The 19,029-nt window shown below is 34.5% G+C and overlaps 1 protein-coding gene across 1 annotated transcript; it reads right to left on the bottom strand.

The window, feature by feature from the left end:
* Positions 1-3,658: 3,658 nt before the first annotated feature.
* On the bottom strand, positions 3,659-5,427 carry LOC137726868 (putative indole-3-pyruvate monooxygenase YUCCA5). Its single transcript, XM_068465822.2, has 3 exons — positions 4,716-5,427; positions 4,219-4,590; positions 3,659-4,002 (listed from the first exon to the last, which is right to left on the bottom strand). Exons 1-3 carry the CDS (start codon positions 5,385-5,387, stop codon positions 3,775-3,777), a joined length of 1,272 nt encoding a protein of 423 aa, XP_068321923.2. The 5' UTR covers positions 5,388-5,427; the 3' UTR covers positions 3,659-3,774.
* Positions 5,428-19,029: the final 13,602 nt, after the last annotated feature.

The following is a 19,029-nucleotide window of genomic DNA, read 5'->3' as shown; positions in this document are numbered from 1 at the left end:
AAGACCTAACTACCCTCAAATAGAGAGGGTTTTGTCAACTAAGAAATGAATAAAAATTTACCATGCTCCTCTTTCTAATTTTCTATATTGGGAGATGACAATAATCAATACCCTAAAATGAAAAGAAAAAAAAAGAATAGAAACCGCCATCTCTTCGGTGTTTTGTTTGTTTTTTATTTTATTTTGGAGGGTATTCATATGTTGATGTGAATGTTTTGTTATATTTAAAAGCTTTTATAAAACCTGTTAATTATGAATTTAAAAGTTAAATTTTGACTATTAATGATGAATTCTTATGAAAAAACCAAAAATGAAAACATAAGATGCATGGATGACATCTAAATAGACTTAACTATGTGACAACCTCCTTCAAATAGAATCTAGATTCCAGCGAACCACTGCACCACTCAATTCAATTGTACTTGGAAAGTACTAAACACTGCATGCAGCTGGAGTTCGTGAAAGCAACATGACATTTGAAAGAGAACTAAAACTTTATTGGCTAATTTCAGACTGTGTCTTAATTTGCTGCCTGTTCCTGATTGATATATTTAGGGTTATGGTCAGAAACCCTACTGGCCCAAATGAAGTGATGCGTTTCTTTTACTTAAGATCCAAAATCCTCGATGATCCATATAGGTCCACTAACACCAGCCTGTGATAGACATGGCATGTGAAGGAACACAAAGTCTGATGGTTCACTTGAGCAACAATCAAAAGAGAAGTTAATAGTGATGTGATTGCGGCGGAGAAGAACCGTGGCCATCCCCATGTGTTATTTTTAGTGTTACCGGCAGAAAAAACCCGTTTATGAAGAAGATGTTGGAAAATAACAGAGAGAGAGAGGAGCAAACAAATAACTGTAGATGTTATCGCAGTCATGTTTTTTTTTAGAAAGGCTCAGTTTGCTCAGGTGAGTTGAGGTTGTGGTGGTGAAAGACTTGAAAGAGCATCATTCATTCTTTCAATTGAAATCATTTTTGGGATTCTGAATCAGCTGCAGCATGGGGTTCTCATGTGGGGTGTTTTTAAGAGACTTCGTTTTTCTGTAAAGCCTAATGGATGCGTTGCCTCATAGAGTTTTTTTACTCAATGGATACGATTTTGTGTGTGTAGTGAAGAAGTTGAGGTTGCACTATAAAGTCAATTGACAATATGAAGAATAGCTCAACTTACTTATAAACTCATGCAAGGTCCCTCCTCTCATCAATGTGAGATTCATTCTCAACACGGCATCTCATGTGTGACGATTTTTCAAGCCTAACACGTTACAAATGAATCGATGACGTGGAGCACGTGTGGCTGTTAGGCTCAGGCTTCACACGTGGGACAACTTGCTCTGATACCATAAAGAGTTGAGGTTATACCATAAAATCGATTGGCAATATGGGGAGTAGCTCAACTTACTTATAAGCTCATGCAAGGTCCCACCTCCCATCCATGTGGAATTCATTCTCAACATATATGTGAATGTTCTTATTATATGTATGCCAACTTGATCATGCAAAGACGATATCATTATGATCGTATTTCAAGTCAATCACGCATTGCTTTATATACGCAAATTTTGAACTACATAACAATGCGTGTTTGATTTTACTTCCACAATGACATTCCTAATGTAGGCAAAATTTAAACTATATGACAATGCATCATTATCACTGTCCTTAATTTGATTCAATGCGTGATTGCTTTTACTTCCACAATGACATTCCTAGCTATATCTGATCTTTTGTCTTTGCACAGAAAACGGGAAGAAACTGATAGTCTTGTTTCTATTTGTGTAAATTTGTCCTACAATCTGTCTTCTGTACATTGAATCAATTACATTCGATGAGGTTGATATTTTCTCTTACAAGACAATATTGCTGCAACATAAAATGGGTAAGAACTAAGTAAAGGCACATGGAAATTAGTTAGTTTGATATATTCAAAGAAGTTTTTTGTCCCCCTTTGATTCAGTTAACAAATACTGAGAGTGACATATATTGTCTTTACCAGAATGGTGAAGCATAGAATGTGTAACAGTGTAAGAATAGATTGTTGGATATCTTTTTCACAGAAAACAAACTTTATATGTGGCTGCAGATACAAAGATTTTTCTATGGATGAAAGGAATTTGAGTTGTTTTTTCACGTCCAGATTAGAACCAGCTCATTTGTACCACTACCAATATACCTTCATAACCTCTTAGTCATTATCACACGCCATAACCAAATATAGTTTCCTAATCTATTGCCCAACCACCGAGTACTTCTTCGTTGACGTACCAGTTTTACCATTCATGCTATAATACTTGTATATATTTATCAACAGTTCTATACCCTAAATTCATGTATTACCAATCATGTCATCTACTGATATTATAACACGTGAATTAGTATATATCACATGATCGTCCCACCATCACACTCAAAAGTTTATCCATAACACCAACCTCATCATCTGTTCGATAAGCTTTAGCTTTCTGCTAATATCATTATATGCATAATGCCCTTTCCCCTTTCCTCCTACCTGAGCCATTTAAAAGTTTTTCAGAAATATTACCGGCCAAATACATTAGTGTTCTGGCAGAAAGGTATAGTTATTGGCTTCCTTTACATAATTAAATATGTTTAAACAATTAATTCTCACACAACATTACAAATTATCACTCCAAAAGGTAAAAGTTTTGAACTGCATTCCTTCAATTTCTAGATATTGCTTTACAGAGAAGATTTAACTGTAAGTAATTTTCATGAAGGGCTTTGTGGCTCCTATCCATGTGCAGAGGCAACAGAGGCTTAATAAACATGTATTTTTATTTGATCATTAAGTTGGTCAAACCTCAAAGGTAATAGTTGTTAAAGGGAATGGTGTTTGGCTAATTCTCTAGAGAGAGGGAGATAGAGTGGAGAGAGAGAGAGAGAGAGAGAGAGAGAGAGAGAGAGAGAGAGAGAGAGTTGAGTATGCATTTTTCCATTGATGGGTCCTACCCATCTGATGATGGATGCTTATGGCTAGTCGCCAATCTCAAAAACTTTGAATCAGTGGGCTGGCCTTTTTTTAATAGGTTTTTGGGGAAAACATGGGTTTAAGCTGATTTAGTACTATTTTTAGAGCTATATTGCTTCAAGTAGTTGTTCTTGGCTGCGAATTAGGAACATTGCACATGAAAAACCATGTAAAATTACTGCAAGGTGGAGAGGAAATGGGAGAAGGAACCTCAAATTAGTTTACACATGAGCTTAGCCGCAAAAGCTGGCACCCGCGATAGCCATATTAGCTATAGTTGATGTACTTCTCCAGACATCTGAGTTTGAATCATTACTTTTGTAAACTATATTAGTTTAAAGCAGAATATCGATTGTATAAGAAAAAACATTTGAACTGAGTATTGTATGTAATTATGATCGTTTAATAAGACTGACATTTCTACTTGTATGTAAAAAGTATGTGATAAATGGAGAAAGAAAATAGAAAGAGAAATGAAAATATGTGATTGAACGTGATAATTGGATTAATATGATACAAAAGAACTGTATGGAAATTCAGAAAAAAATAAAAAAATAAAAAAATAAGAAGATAAAAAAAAAGCCTCGTCATCCTCAGTATACAAAATGCCCAAACATTTCCAATACTTGGGCCTCTGGAGAGGGCTCTGTCTCTGTGTGCTATCTGCTTGTTTTCTTTCCCTTATATCATGTACACTATTTTTTTTTTTTTTCATTTTTTTTACACCATGAGAGTTAATTAAGTGTGTGGTTAATCTTCTGAATGGATAGGTAAATATTTTTAGAACTGAGAAATGCATCTTCTATGGCAAGCTGTGGTTCTCTTTTTGACCTGCTTTGTTTCTCCCTTCCACACATTGCCAATATCTTGTGCAATTCTCATGGCATCATTTGATGCACCATTGAGTCCTCTCCTTGTGAACCCTACTGCATAAAGTCCTGCATTTCCTTTCCAACCGTGGGGAAATGGCTGCTTTGGGAATCCATTCTTAGAGAAGAAATCACCTTCCTGTTAAACATAGCACAAAACAAGATTAGTCACCAGTCCAAAATCAACGATCAAAGTTAACATGAAAGTTTTTACCATCAACGGTCGTATACATACACTTTTTGTCACATCATTCTCAGTTGACTTGTCACGTCAACATATGATGTGACAGACACTGTATACGGCCGAGTTTTAAACTTCAAGAAAGAAAAAGAGGAGTTTGGAACATTTTTTTACCTGAAGCCAAGAAGGGACATTGCTGCGGTATCCGGTGGCTAGAACAACGGAGTCGATTTCGAGGGTTTCGCCATTGACGAGCTCGACTTGACCGGTTGAGAACCTCTTGATTCCAGGAACAACTTTAATTCCACCGGACTTGATTTTGTCCAATGCACCAATGTCCAAAACAGGGGTTTTTCCTTCAACGTTCTTCATCTCCATTGGTCCCATGGATGGCCTTTTCAGCCCGTATTTTTCAATGCTTCCGAGCACTAACCAGGCAAACATCAGTAGGAACTTGTCAGCCAACCAAACTGGCAGCCATTTTAGCAAGAAAACCGCCAATTCGAACGTCGATCTTCCGAAGATTTCTCTAGGCATAACATGAACCTGTAAAAAACAGAGCAAGAATTATTAGAATCCCATTAAATATTAAAATTTATTAAAGAAAATTAATGACTCGGTTGATAACCATTTCGTTTTTTAGTTTTAAAGTACTTTATTCGAAGACTTACCGAGCTTCTAACCACCATTGATGGGAAGGCATTGTGGTTGCAGAGGTCCAGAGAGACTTCCATGCCGGAGTTTCCACACCCAACAACAAGCACTTTCTTTCCCCTGAAATTTTCACCCGACTTGTACTCACAAGCGTGAATAACTTCACCTCCAAACTCCGACAAGCCATCGATTTCTGGCACGACACGCTCAGCATTTTCGCCTGTGGCCACTATGAGCCACCTGCAAATATACTCAACCTCGGACCGGGTCGACTCGGTTGAGGTAACGGTCTTGACTCTCCAGAAACCGCTTGTCTCATCGTACCTTGCTGATTGAACGCAGGAGTTGAACTTTGGGTTGATCTCAAAGTGTTTTGCGTATGACTCAAGGTAGTCGATGAATTGTCGTTTTGTTGGGTACTCAGGGAAGTCTTCTGGGAATGGAAGCTTGGGGAGTTGGCAAAATGATTTTGGAAGGTGAAGCTTGAGCCTGTCGTAGGTGCGTTTTTGCCAAAGTGATGCTATGCACTCGGCTCTCTCAAGGACGACAAAGGGTACTCCCTGGTCTCTGAGACAGGCTGCCGTTGCCAGACCTGATGGTCCGGCCCCAACTATAACTGGACCATTGATCATGATACAACGGCGAGCAAAGAAATCTTCATGATCCGCTAATCGAAACAAGTTCTCCATGTTTATGATCAAAAAAGTAGTTCAAACACTATAAGTGTGAATTTTGTGGGATTTTGAGTAATGGGTTTCAAGCAAAACACAAGTTGGGATTGTTTGTTGTTGTAGTCGAAAATAGATCAAAGATCTTGAGAGAAAAGGTTTTGTAAGTTGAGGTTTGCAAATGTAGAGAATAGAGTGAGTTTGGTTTGGAGGGAGAGGAGGGGGTTGGGGGTGCTTATATAGATGAGAAGTGCATGTGATAGGAGTGTGGGGAGTTAAATGCACTTCCAAATCATAAGCATTTTGTTTTTTGTTTATTTAAAAAAATAATAATAAACAATATTTTCTAATATTATTTTATTAGATCTTGCATAAAAATATTCAAGAGGCTTGGAATATTTTTTTTGCAATTATTTTATTGGATTATTCTTTTCTTGGGAAAGTTTTCATCACTACCACAAGATGAAGGACTTTTTATATTTTTGTTTGATAATCTTTATTTTTGTGGGGAATTGTATGTTGTGTGTGAAACAAGTGAGGTTAAGAACTGTCACATCCCGGTCCGGGCGGGATCACTTTCAGGGCCCGACTCCACCGTAGCACGATATTGTCCTCTTTGGGCCCCCAGCACATCCTCACGGTTTTGTTTTTGGGAACTCACACGAGAACTTCCCGATGGGTCACCCATCCTGGGAGTGCTCTCGCGCGCTACTCGCTTAACTTTGGAGTTCCTACGGAACCCGAAGTCAGTGAGCTCCCAAAAGGCCTCGTGCTAGGTAGGGATGGGAATATACATTTAAGGATCACTCTCCTAGGCGATGTGGGATGTTACAATCCACCCCCTTAGGAGCCCAACGTCCTCGTCGGCACACCACGGCCAGGGTTAGGCTCTGATACCATATTGTCACATCCCGGCCCGGGCGGCCACTTCCCGGGCTCGACTCCACCGTAGCACGATATTGTCCGCTTTGGGCCCCCAGCACACCCTCACGATTTTGTTTTTGGGAACTCACACGAGAACTTCCTGATGGGTCACCCATCCTGGGAGTGCTCTCACTCGCTACTCGCTTAACTTCGGAGTTCCTACGAAACCCGAAGCCAGTGAGCTCCCAAAAGGCCTCGTACTAGGTAGGGATGGGAATATACATTTAAGGATCACTCCCCTGGGCGATGTGGGATGTTACAAGAACCGCCAAAAGTTGTTTAGCGAAAATGTGTGAACATCAGCTCTTTAAAAAAATAATATGAGGTTCTGAGTTTGATACTTTGTAAAATGCGAAACTGCTTGAATGAAGTGCAATTCCTAACTAGCCTCCTCTGGACCCAGAAGAGATAGATAACCGTGATTCGCCATCAATTGTCCCCCTTTTTAAAAAGAAATGAGGTTAGGAAAACGCTTCAATCACCCTTGGAGGCATGCATTTAAAATGAATTAGACCTATAAAAAAGACAATTATTATTATCACAAATAATATTATACCAATATCACATCTCTATTTCAACCATGCAAAAGTATTTGAAATGTATGTTAGTAGGGAAATTGCATTCACAATCATAGATGATACCCATAATAATACAAAATTTAAATAAAAATTAAATTATATATAACAAAATAATGCATAAATCAAATAAGTACATAGATAGTGGAAATTAAATCATAATAATCCAAGAAATGGCATTTTGGCCCGCAGGGAATTTCGAAAAGCCGTTTGAAAAATAATTTATTTTGAAAATAAAAAAAAATATCTCGTGAAGTTGGTGCCTACGTGGCGGAAAATGCTGACATGGATGTCTGAGCAGTGTGCTCACGTGGAGGGAAGGAGCCAAGTTGTTGTTTGGGGCTCACTTGAGGAAACTGGACCCTAATGGCCCACAAAGCCCATTCCACCAACCGGTTTCACACCACGCTAGCAGCTTCCCTTGGTCCCACATTTGTCCATCTCATCTGTCCATCTCACTTGTTTTTGTTGAAGTCAGCAATGATGCATTCGTTCACCATCAACAAGTGTATGTTTTAGAGTATATATAGTATTTATTTGACCCAAAGAAAAAAGACAATACAGTATTCAAAAATAAAGATTGTATCTATCGCGCACGACAATATTACAGTCTTAATTTATCAAGCACATTTGTTAGGGATGAAATGCCAGTTATTTTAATTGTTTTTTACGAAGTAACCAATGACACATTTGTGCCTTTACCAATTGATTTTAGTTCACGATATAACATTATTAATAAAATGCATTTTACAAAGTGGATGGATTGTACCATCACGTGATATAGTGACAATTATACTTAAGAATTACTTCCGTAGTGTTTTCTTTATACCGAAAAAGAAAAGAGACCCTAGCCCTAGGATTTCCTTTTGCCGAGTACTATAATGTTTGTCATTTGGTTATATCAATCATTAAGTAGATTGTTTGATACTAAATATTTATCGTTGTTCAGTCATTTGCAAATGTTTGATATAAACGAATATGTTTTTTCTTTGCAAGTGACCGACTATACAATTATAACAAGATGTTTGGATCATACGATATTGCTTTTTTTTCAGTAAGTTTGAAATTACTAAGTTTATAACTTGCAGACTCGATTACTCCCACAAATTAGTTTTAAAAATTGAATTGTAACCTACTTTTGTAGGTAGAAAGCGCTCTCACTTATCTTATAAAAATAGTTACTTTCTCTAACACCTTTGGGAATTTAGATGTAATGCATGCCAAACCAAAACGAACCACAATCTTCTAGTCAGCTATCTAGCCTTAGATCGCATGAATCTAACTGGCTACATTTTATTATGTTTTTTTTTTTTTTAACAAACGATATTATTTATACTAAGAAAGTTAGGAATGACTAAATCTCACAATAAGCTAGTAATAATGTAGTTTAAATTCGTCTTTAAAAAATCAAACTTAAAACGTCTCATTTACAAATAAAAAAATTATCACAATATAATGTAATACTAAGTTACACATTTGACCATGTTAATTTTGCTGGATAAACCCTAGATGTTTGTTCATACTAGTACGCGGAAGGGTGAGAGAAACTCATATCATGTTCTACTTTCGGTATCAACTTGAATAGTCCTATTTTGACACGCGTCCCCTGCTAAAAGCTGGCTACAAAGTGAAGTTTTAGAGCTTTTCTTAATTAAGTTGATCGTGATGGTGATTAAACCTAGGTTTAACTTTTTAGGGTTTGTATTATAACTTAAAAACTTGTGTGAAATTACTAGCTAGGACTGTCAAAGTACACTACTTTGTGGATATACACAATTAGCTTTAGGATTAGGATTTCCTCCCTTCTTATTATTATATTTTTTCCCTTTTTTTCTAACATTTTCTTTTTTGTCTTTTTTATTTATAAAAATATTCAAAATAAGATATTGACATAATTTAATTGTAACTATTTAAATAAGAATAAAGAGAATCATACTTCCTAGTTTTGAGTTGGAAAAAATCATGGGTCTGTCCCACTCTACTGATCATCTCAATCCCCACTTGGAGCTCTGAGTATATGAAAAGAGATTATATATTCATGGGAAGAGGAGAGGCAAGCATGTGCATGAAAGCCTTGAATTCCATGAGCGTCTCTTCTTTTCATGAAAGGTTTTGGAAGATATAAGCTTCGCACTTGTAAGAATTTCCATATTATATTGGCTTTGATGAAATGAGTAGTATCATCATCACTATGATCAAAATGAATATCTAAAGTTGCTTTGCTTGCTAAGCTTTTATCTATTCACTTACTCCAAGCCCCAATACTCCATTTGCCACCAACAGTTTTATATTGCAGAAAAATAAACAGCAAAATACATTTTACAAAATTAATGTTTGAAGTTAATTTTAAAATTTTAAATTAGGTTATGAGGTTTTAATTTTTTACATTGCATTCTGATGTTCTGATATTCAATCGTTAGTTGTTCAGCTAGAATTAAATGGTTGACAATACAATTAACCTAACGAAATGTGTAAATTAGACAAATGTCAAAACATTAGAATATAATGTGAAAAAAATAAAACTTCATGGCCTATTTTGACACTAACCTTAAACTTCAATAGTGTGAAATGCTTTGCATGCTACATAATCTTATCTAGTCACTTACTCCTTGCCCCAATATTTCATTGGTGATCCACTCTCTAATATTGCAGAAAAACAAATCTCCAAATGCAACATGCAAAGGTGATAGATATTATGATATACGCGATAGAGAATGAGAATATATATCTACATAATTATATATAATATGAGTTTGGTAGTGATAAATGATATATCCCATGCATGATTTGATAGGGATATGTGTTTTTTTTGCCATCCCTATGGCTTGTATATTCTACCAGCCTTGCAATGCTCCACTGCCAATCTGCCAGATTAGTGGCTGATAATCTTATTAGGGATGCTTTCTACTTTTAGGATGGGGAAGAAATGTTTTCTAGCTTCTCTCTCTTTTCTTTTTCTCCTCTTTCATAGCAAGATCCTTGGGGCTAGCTTTCTTCTCTTTCATCGAAATATGCATGCATGCCTTCATTCTCTATGGCCGGCTGTACTTACTAAGAAGCAAGCGCGTTAGCATTGGGGGAGAATATTTATCTTTTCAAGTGTAGATTAATTAATTGATTAATCATGGACAAGTAGTTTAATTTGTTAAACCTATAATGATTTTCAGTCACGCGTAAAGAAAAGTGCTTGCAAGAAAAGCGAAATCATGAGGATATCACTGGCTTCCTAGTTGTTGTTTATTTATAAATGCTAGCTATGCTAATTGCTAGAAGCTCGGTGGCCAACTTAATTCTCACCAAGGAGAAGCTCGTTTATGTAACCATAACCAAAATATTAGGAATAAGTCATAATTGAATTTCTATTGACGATGTTTACTTAAATGTTTTAAAATCAGAATAGTAACTAAGTTCATATAAGTTGTTTAACTGGAATAGAATTCATATGTTTACCAAAATGCCCTTGTTATTTTTTGTTTATTACATCCCTATATTTATTTTTAATAAAATTTTAATTAGTTATGTCACTTAGTACTACAGTCTAGTGGTATTCCTCTTCACTTTTAAGTGAGATGCCTTAGGTTTGATTCTCACCAAAGGCGAATTTGAATCACATTATTGTTGCTAGCCTATTGTGAGGCTAAGCCCGACCTTTTCTCTGTGTAGATAATATTATTTGTTCAAAAAATAAAAATAATAAAATAAAAGGAAAAAAAATAGAATAATTTCATTATTTAAATAAAATTGTTTATAATCTAATTAAAAGACAAATGAAAAACTCTAGCCAAATTCACCTTCCCACCCCACAGATCCTAAACAAGAAAATAACCCACTCATCCACTGTAACTCTCTCTCTCTTTCTCGATCTCAACTTTTTTCTTTGATTGAAAGCCACAAAAGTTCCTTTCCCTCTCTCCATAACTTCTTGTACAATGAATTGTTGGTAACTAATTTCATGGGAAGGGAAGGTTGCTAGTGTGGGGGGAAGGTAAAACGGTAGGGGTTTCTGGTGGTGGATGGCCGCAGTTGTGTGAAGGACGCTTAGAGGAAGAAGAAAGAACACCTAGATTGCTGTTGGGTTGGAGGGTAAGTTTGGAATTTAGAGATTATGTGAGGGTATAATAGGTACAAAAAGTGGATTCACGATTCCTCCCTTCTCCCGTAATCAAAATACCACGTAAATGTAGGAGTCTAATTCCTCCAACTATTGGAGTTAGATTCCAAAATTCATGTAGATCTCACAAACTATTTGATTCCTCCATATTTGGTAAGCACCAGGGTTTCCCATAATTGAAATTCAATTTCTTATTTTGATTCCAATTATGGTTACGTAAATGAGTCATAAATGGTCTTAGAGAATGTGAATGTTGCCGATGTCAAGTGGAGGCTAGGGCATAATTGGGGTAAACTTTAAGGGTAATGCTAAGGGAGGCCAAAATTTTAAACCAAATTTTATAAATCAAATGATATGATTGTTGATGATTGAATTATTAATTAAGTATTGATTAACGTGTTTATTACATATAATGACGCATCATTTGATTTGCAAATTTGATTTAAAAATTTGATATACCTAGCATTACTCTAACTTTAAATGGTAGATAGACCACTTTTTAGATCATATTTTGTAAACTAAGTGATGTGACGGTTGATGGTTGGATTCAAATTTGGTGATTTAATGAAACAATTCAATTATTAACCGCCAAATTATATAGTTTGCAAATATGACCTAAAAAGATAATCTCTCTAGCATCACTTATATTTTAATAATAAGGAGGCTGGTAATATGCAACATATGGATTACCTAATTGCATGTTGGAGATCAAGTAAAGAATTGGAAGATTTGGGTATATTTGAGGTTATTAAAAGTACTTCTGACAGTGTTTAAAAAAAGTTCAAATTTTTTTCTTAAAAAAAAAGTTTCTAAAAGTATATATTAGTTTAAAAAATAAAATAAAATAAACCACTTAAAAGTGCTTGCTAGAAGCACCTGCTTTAGTGCTATGTACTTTTTATTTATTTATTATTATTATTATGTTAAGCAGACTAAATTTTTAAAGGCAATACTATGGAGATTAAATTTGTAAATAATAGTTACAAACTAAATGATGTGTCACCAATAGAAATGAACACGTTTATCAACGCTTGAGTATTAATCCAATCATCAACTTACATGTCATTTAGTTTATAAAATTTTGTTTACAAATTTAGTTTCCCTAGCATTACCCAATTTTTGAACTAAATATTATAAACTAAATAATGTGGCTATTGAATATTGGATTATTACTTAAATATTGATTAACGTGCTTCTTTTCTATTGATGACACATCATGTAGTTTAGAAATTTAATCTCTCTAGCATTACCTACTTTTTTGAAAAATGCACTTTAAGTATTTTTCTTCATGAGATTATATATGTGATTAGCACATCAAAATACATATATAACAACTTTTCTAGAGATTTTAGACTTATTGTGGTCAAATTTCAACAACTTTATTATATGGAAGTTTTGACAACATCTGCCCTATATCGCAAAATCGAAACACTAATGCCAGACCATAGGGTTGGTTACGTCCATTTTTACAGAAACAGCTTATGGATAAACACACATGTATAAGATGGAATATGGTCCTGTATATACCATATGAATTTTTTGTTTAATTTGTTTTTTGGTGAACGTCTTAATTATTATCCAGAAAATCTAATTAGAGGGTAGGTAAAGATTTTAGTTTCCTTTTAGGTATACATAAATATATTCTTTTATCCTTCTTTCCTATTCATCATCTTCCTTCACAAATATTTAGTTTTAGTAGTCTGCGAACATGTCTTCACACTTCTTTCTTGGTCAAACCAGAAGCAACGTTTTCCATTTCTCTTATTTGGTAGGAAAGGGAATATATAAAATTTAAAATTTAGGGTTAGGTCTAATTCATGATTAAGAAAGGAGCCCAAAAGATTACAAGAGAGTATGATTCTCTCTCTCTTTCTCCATGTTCATATCACTTACAACAACTTTTTAAAGCTTGATCTCATTATTGTTTAGCAAAAAAGATAATCGAGTTGGCGACTACCCAATGATTTAAACAACGTTAGGAGAATATATATATACACCTCGCCTACCTCACAAATCAACGGCTCCAAATACAAAGATAATCTTATACCAATTTATATGGACACATAACAACCTTGGGAAAGATTTGAAAGATCTTCTTTCCAAAATTAAACCTCCATATGTGTTTTCTTTCATGTGGCTCACTAAATACAAGCAATACCAAAATTTGATTAATTAATTCAAGTAGGAATATTTATCGCATGTGGTTAGATTTGTTCTACATATTTGTATTGCGAACATAAAATGTTAGTGATGATATGATTAGTACCAAGATACCAGTATTAACATTTTGCTCAGGGTTATGGTCAAGCCTAAAATTCATGACATTCTATTTTAGGTCAACATATTAGTGAGTGCAATAAATGACATGGTCTTTACTTTTTAATTTAGAGTAGGGTTTTTTTTTTTTTTCTCTTGAAAGAAAATGCAAAGAGTAGTTTTTTACATGAAATTGCTTGTCAGTCGATTTTGTTTTGGTCAACTAGCTAGTCAAATTGACTTTAAACAATTAATGGTTCATTTTTAATATAACATGGCCAGCCAAATAAGCTTCTGTTAAAATAAAAGAATCACAAGTTTATTACCAATGAAATTGTATAAAGTTTCCAATTAGCAGTGTGTGATCACAATAAAAACTCAGCCTTTCTTTTGGAAAGTAGAACAATTTCAGAGAGTACGAGCCCATTAGGAGGAACTTCGCATTTCTTGAACTTTACTCTCTGAGTAGTGCTACATTATCTATTTGTATTATTATTTGTACTATCTTTCTAACTGAACACATGTAAGTCTCATTTCTATTAGAGAGATAATACAAATATGTGGTAAAAATAGTATTTTTGTTATCTTTTGATACTAACGTATTAGACTTTCAAAAACACAAAAATTATTACGTAGCTTTTACATCACTGTATTATAGAGGCGGCCTAAAAGCAAGGTGAATATAAGACATGCAGTTTGTGTCACATCCCGGTCCGGGGGGGGACCACTTCCCGGGCCCGCTCCACCACCGTAGCACGATATTATCCGCTTTGGGCTTACCATTCCCTCACGGTTTTGTTTTTGGGAACTCACGAGCAACTTCCCAGTGGGTCACCCATCATGGGATTGCTCTAGCCCCCTTCTCGCTTAACTTCGGAGTTCTGATGGAACCCGAAGCCAGTGAGCTCCCAAAAAGCCTCGTGCTAGGTAGGGATGGAAATATACATTTAAGGATCACTCCCCTGGGCGATGTGGGATGTCACAATCCACCCCCCTTAGGGGCCCGATGTCCTCGTCGGCACACCACAACCAGGGTTAGGCTCTGATACCAAATTGTCACATCCCGGCCCGGGGCGGATCACTTCCCGGGCCGGACTCCACCACCGTAGCACGATATTGTCCGCTTTGGGCTTACCATTCCCTCACGGTTTTGTTTTTGGGAACTCACGAGCAACTTCCCAATGGGTCACCCATCCTGGGAATGCTCTCACGCACTACTCGCTTAACTTCGGAGTTCTGATGGAACCCGAAGCCAGTGAGCTCCCAAAAGGCCTCGTGCTAGGTAGGGATGGGAATATACATTTAAGGATCACTCCCCTGGGCGATGTAGGATGTCACAGTTTGGGCCTCATATTAAATTAGGCTTTTACATTATCTTCATACACTTATTATATATCTTGAAATTTTGATCATCTTTATATTCTTGATTGAAAAGAAGAAGAAAAAAATCTATTATTCTCATAAATCTAATTTGATGTACCTCAAATTCATATTATTGTGAAAAAAAAGATCATATTGAAGTACTAAATTAGGAAGTTATTTCAGTTTCGTTTTAGGCTTCAATTTCCATTGGAACGGCTTTTCTATATAAATTCATTTGTTTTTTTAACTTCTCTAACGATGTTAACTTAGTACAGTGTAGCATGTGCTACCCAATTTTGATATATAAAAGCTATACTTAAATATATATATATATATATATATATATATATATATATATATATATATATTAAAAGTTGTTATAATATACGATTCTAATTAGAGCCCTAAACTAAGGATTCCAACTCCCCAATAATCAGCATTGTGTTAATCACATGCATGTGAACGAGAACATGGACTATGTGTTTGTTAAATCGAATCATTGATCCCTTGGAAGTGGATGACCTCATAAATTCCAGTGTAATATCATTGTTTCTTCACTAGCAATAAAATTTAAAGCAAATATAAGTTAAGCCAAATTGGTCAGAATAGTGTGATTACTTTATGTAGCTAAGTTAGAATTTTTTCAGTGTAATTATCTTCATCGTTGGTTGAAAGAACATAAAAACTCATCTAACCCAAAAAAATTTAAAACTAAATGCTTTCTCTTGTAAAAAATAAATAATGCTCATTCCTTCAATTTTATAACTAAATTTCCAACAGGTATAAGTATGTTTTTATATAGTAATAATTTTATAATATAAAGGTTGCTATTAGTGGCAGTCTAAATAAGTCATTTTAAAATATGTTTTTGTTTTCTTTATATAAAAAGATATAGAATTTTTTTTCATTGTGTCAATAATAGTCAAAAGAAACCGTCAATGATCGCACCCCACATAATATTGCCAGAAAGATCAGTTTTTAGATTGCCAGAAATATCAGTTTTTAGATCATTATAGAACATAGGATATATATGACGGTTGGTTTGATTCCTTCTATAACTCATTAAAAAAAATATCATCAAACACCACATCATGTTTTTTACGAATAGTATAAAAAATAGTCTCTCTAATATTTAGTGTAATGTTATATTATGGGATATAATCGGTTGATGAGGTCGGTAACACAGTTTGAATGAAGTCTCAAGTTATCTCCTAATTAATCACCCAAAGACCATTTTAGGGTCATTGCACCTGGCGCTACCATAGGCCTGCATGTGGCATCGGGCTTTATATTTTATGTTATTTATTTCCAAATTTTTATGTGAATTTTCTATTGGAGCCTTCTCTTAATCCTAGGTGCCGCCCCCTTCCGTTGTAACTATACCACAAACCCCGTCAAAATCCATTCATAGATAGTCTTCCAAGTTCGAGAGTGAGAGTGAGAGAGGATTCAGGTGAGGTTTTGATTAAAAAATGGGATTAGAGGTCGTATAAACCAAGTTTTATAGATGTCACATGGTTTTTCCAATTAATTAATCATAAACTACTATAAGTATATAGTTAAGTAAATACCCTTTCCCACATTGTGGTACTCAATTCATACACTATTTGGTATTATCATCTTAGTATAACAATATGAATTGACTAATCCATACTCACTAAACAAATTCATCTGATTAATTAGGATTAAATGTATATTTTATATATGATACTCTTGAATATCTTTGACTATAATTAAGATTTTGAAGTTATGATAGAATCTCTATGTTGTAATAATGTAATTAGGACCAAACAAAATTTTATTTTATTGTGATAAACTTAATAGAAGTGTAGTTACCAAACAAATTTTATTATTATTGTGACAAACTTAATAGAGGTGTAGCTACTAGCTACAAAAAATATTTTTTTGGACTTAATTATCTTAATTGAAAATTTTATAGATACAAAGAACTACCTTAATAGTGTAGCTCAATTTAGTGCTTTTTAGGTCTAGTTTTTTTTATAGCTAATGCATGTACGTATAAAGCACTCTTTCTAGTATAAAAAAATTTCATGCAAATAAGTTGTCAACATGATTATGAAGTTAGAAATATTTTGGCTTCGATATGTATACTGGTAAACTCAATATTCTAGATAAATACTTGAAATTCGAAAATTAGATATTTGTCAGGTCATCAGTGTTAGATGATTACGTCACCAACGTTGAATAATTGCGTAAACAAAACAAATTGAAAGATAATTTTAGATTTTTACTATCAGGAAATTTATAGAACTTTAAATTTTCAAAGCCACCTTTTTTAGCCAAACATTAACTTGGCTAAAAAGCGGTCCGTTTGTAGATTCAAAGATTTATAGATGACATGTAGCGAACATCTAAACAAACCGTTCAATATATATTTGTTCACGTCAATACTTATGCTCTAGCGACAGACAAATGTCTAAGTTTCAAACGTTAGATAATTATTTAGAATTACTATTTTACAAGTTTTAGACCATATTAAAATCACTTCTAAAGATTAGGTAGCTCTACGCATTGAACTCAAGCATTTATATGGTGAAACTATGATGAACATGATAGAACAAAATCCCATATACAATAAATATCTTTATAGTGATATCCTATATAAGAGTAAGTTTTGAGAAAATTGTAGCAATGATTCCTTAACTTTAATTCAATTGGAGTAATGGTTTTTTAACTAAAAATTCATGATCATTGGTCCCTTAACTCATCAAAATGTGCAGCTATGGTTCTTTTCGTCAACTGTCAGAATTTCGTCAAAATGAGTCATATTGGAAGGACCATTGCTACAACTGAGTTAAAGTTAATGGATCATTGCTCCAATTGGGTAAAAGTTAAGGATTATTTCTCCAATTGGGTTAAAATTAATGAACTATTGCTATAATATTTCTCATTTGGTTTTTCATATTTGCCCCTTAATTCAGCCTCACATGTGTGTACATGTGACTCATTTTAACGGAAGTTTTAACGGTGTTGGTGAAAATGACCATAATTGCATGTTTTGATGAGTTAAAGGACCAATGACCATGGATTTTTAGTTTGAGTAAGCCATTACTCCAATTGAGTTAAAGTTGAAGAGCTATTATTACAATTTCCTCGTAATTTTCAGTTAGTCATAACAAAATTTTGGTCCCTGACCAATTATATATAAGAAAACTCCAAATTATAATAAATTGTAATTTTCCTAGGTCATGTATCTTTTGTAAAACACTGGATCAATTTGGAAACAACTTCAAATTACGAATGTATTTTTATTCTTCAAGTGGTGGCAGTGAACGTCACCGCTTAATTTATTGATTTTATTAAAATGAACAGGTTTACTATGTAAAATGAACAGATTTATACTATGTAAATCTCAAAACTTAATAACATCATTTCAATATTCATGCTCACCATAATTTTGGAGTGAAAGTATTTCATATTTACTGGGTGCAAATAATAATAAACCCATAATCAATTCAATCGTAGCGATACAATATGATGCTGCCTTATTTTAGCTTCCCTCTTCGGACACATTCTTCACTATACAGTTCCAAGAATTTTAAACTCATATTTTCTGTCAGAATCTCAAGGCTTCTCGAGAAACCAAGTTTTGCAGGTTGGAACTTCAATAAATATATCTAAGTGCCCAACACAAAAAATAATGTTTTGTCTACGTGGGTGTTTTAGGTGCTATGAGATTCATGCACATAGACATGTCAATCTCCATTGGCGCAGTCTCATGCTTCTCTATCCTCCCAAAGCTGCCATGCAACTCAATTATTAACAAAAATAATGCATCTTATTTAAAATTGGTCCTCGAAACCCTAGCTGCATTTGTCCTCGAACCCTGGCTACTGTAGATCAGAGCAGAATGTAGAGAAGAAACTCCGGAAAAAATTATTACTTTTATGAATGTTTCATGGCTTCAGTATTTGCATGCAGAGTTCCACATGTCAGGCACTATCTAAGGCCGGCTTCGACACGTTGGATTAGCTTTGCAACTACAGAAAATTTGATGGAGTATGATCGTCGCTATGGAATGATCCTAACCGTCCAGAAATTAAATTTATGTAAGTATCTTGTCATGCGAGCTACCAATTTTATTAATTTTTTGTGTTTTTTCTTATTTATTTATGCCACAATAAGAGCTACTACTCAAATCCAATCCATGTGGTGTGACCCATCTTATAGTTACAAACCATTATTATTAGTGGGTGAGACCCGGGTATTTCCCCATTTGGAAAGTCAAAACTTTATGGTGGGGTTAGTATTTTGAAGAAAAAACAAAAATACCAAAAATTAGAGGGTAGAAAGTCACTTGGGTTTTATGTGGGGAAAGTCAACCATTTGTTTAGTATTTGTGCAAACCAAATTTTGCAACCACCACGCTTAATATTATGCTAAACCAATCTTTGATGAAAAAAATTAGATGATA

Source organism: Pyrus communis, chromosome 5 (assembly GCF_041283825.1).
Source record: "Pyrus communis isolate YQ-2024b chromosome 5, ASM4128382v1, whole genome shotgun sequence".
NCBI classification, from domain to species: domain Eukaryota; kingdom Viridiplantae; phylum Streptophyta; class Magnoliopsida; order Rosales; family Rosaceae; genus Pyrus; species Pyrus communis.
Note: the sequence above shows the minus strand (reverse complement) of the source record. Positions and strands in the feature narration are given on the sequence as shown.

Excerpts from the sequence above, each read along its gene's own strand:
- LOC137726868 (XM_068465822.2), bottom strand. The coding sequence starts at position 5,387 with ATGGAGAACTTGTTTCGATTAGCGGATCATGAAGATTTCTTTGCTCGC. Across the intron at positions 4,591-4,715 it reads CAATGGTGGTTAGAAGCTCG|GTTCATGTTATGCCTAGAGA; the intron begins GTAAGTCTTCGA and ends TGTTTTTTACAG. Across the intron at positions 4,003-4,218 it reads ATGTCCCTTCTTGGCTTCAG|GAAGGTGATTTCTTCTCTAA; the intron begins GTAAAAAAATGT and ends TATGTTTAACAG.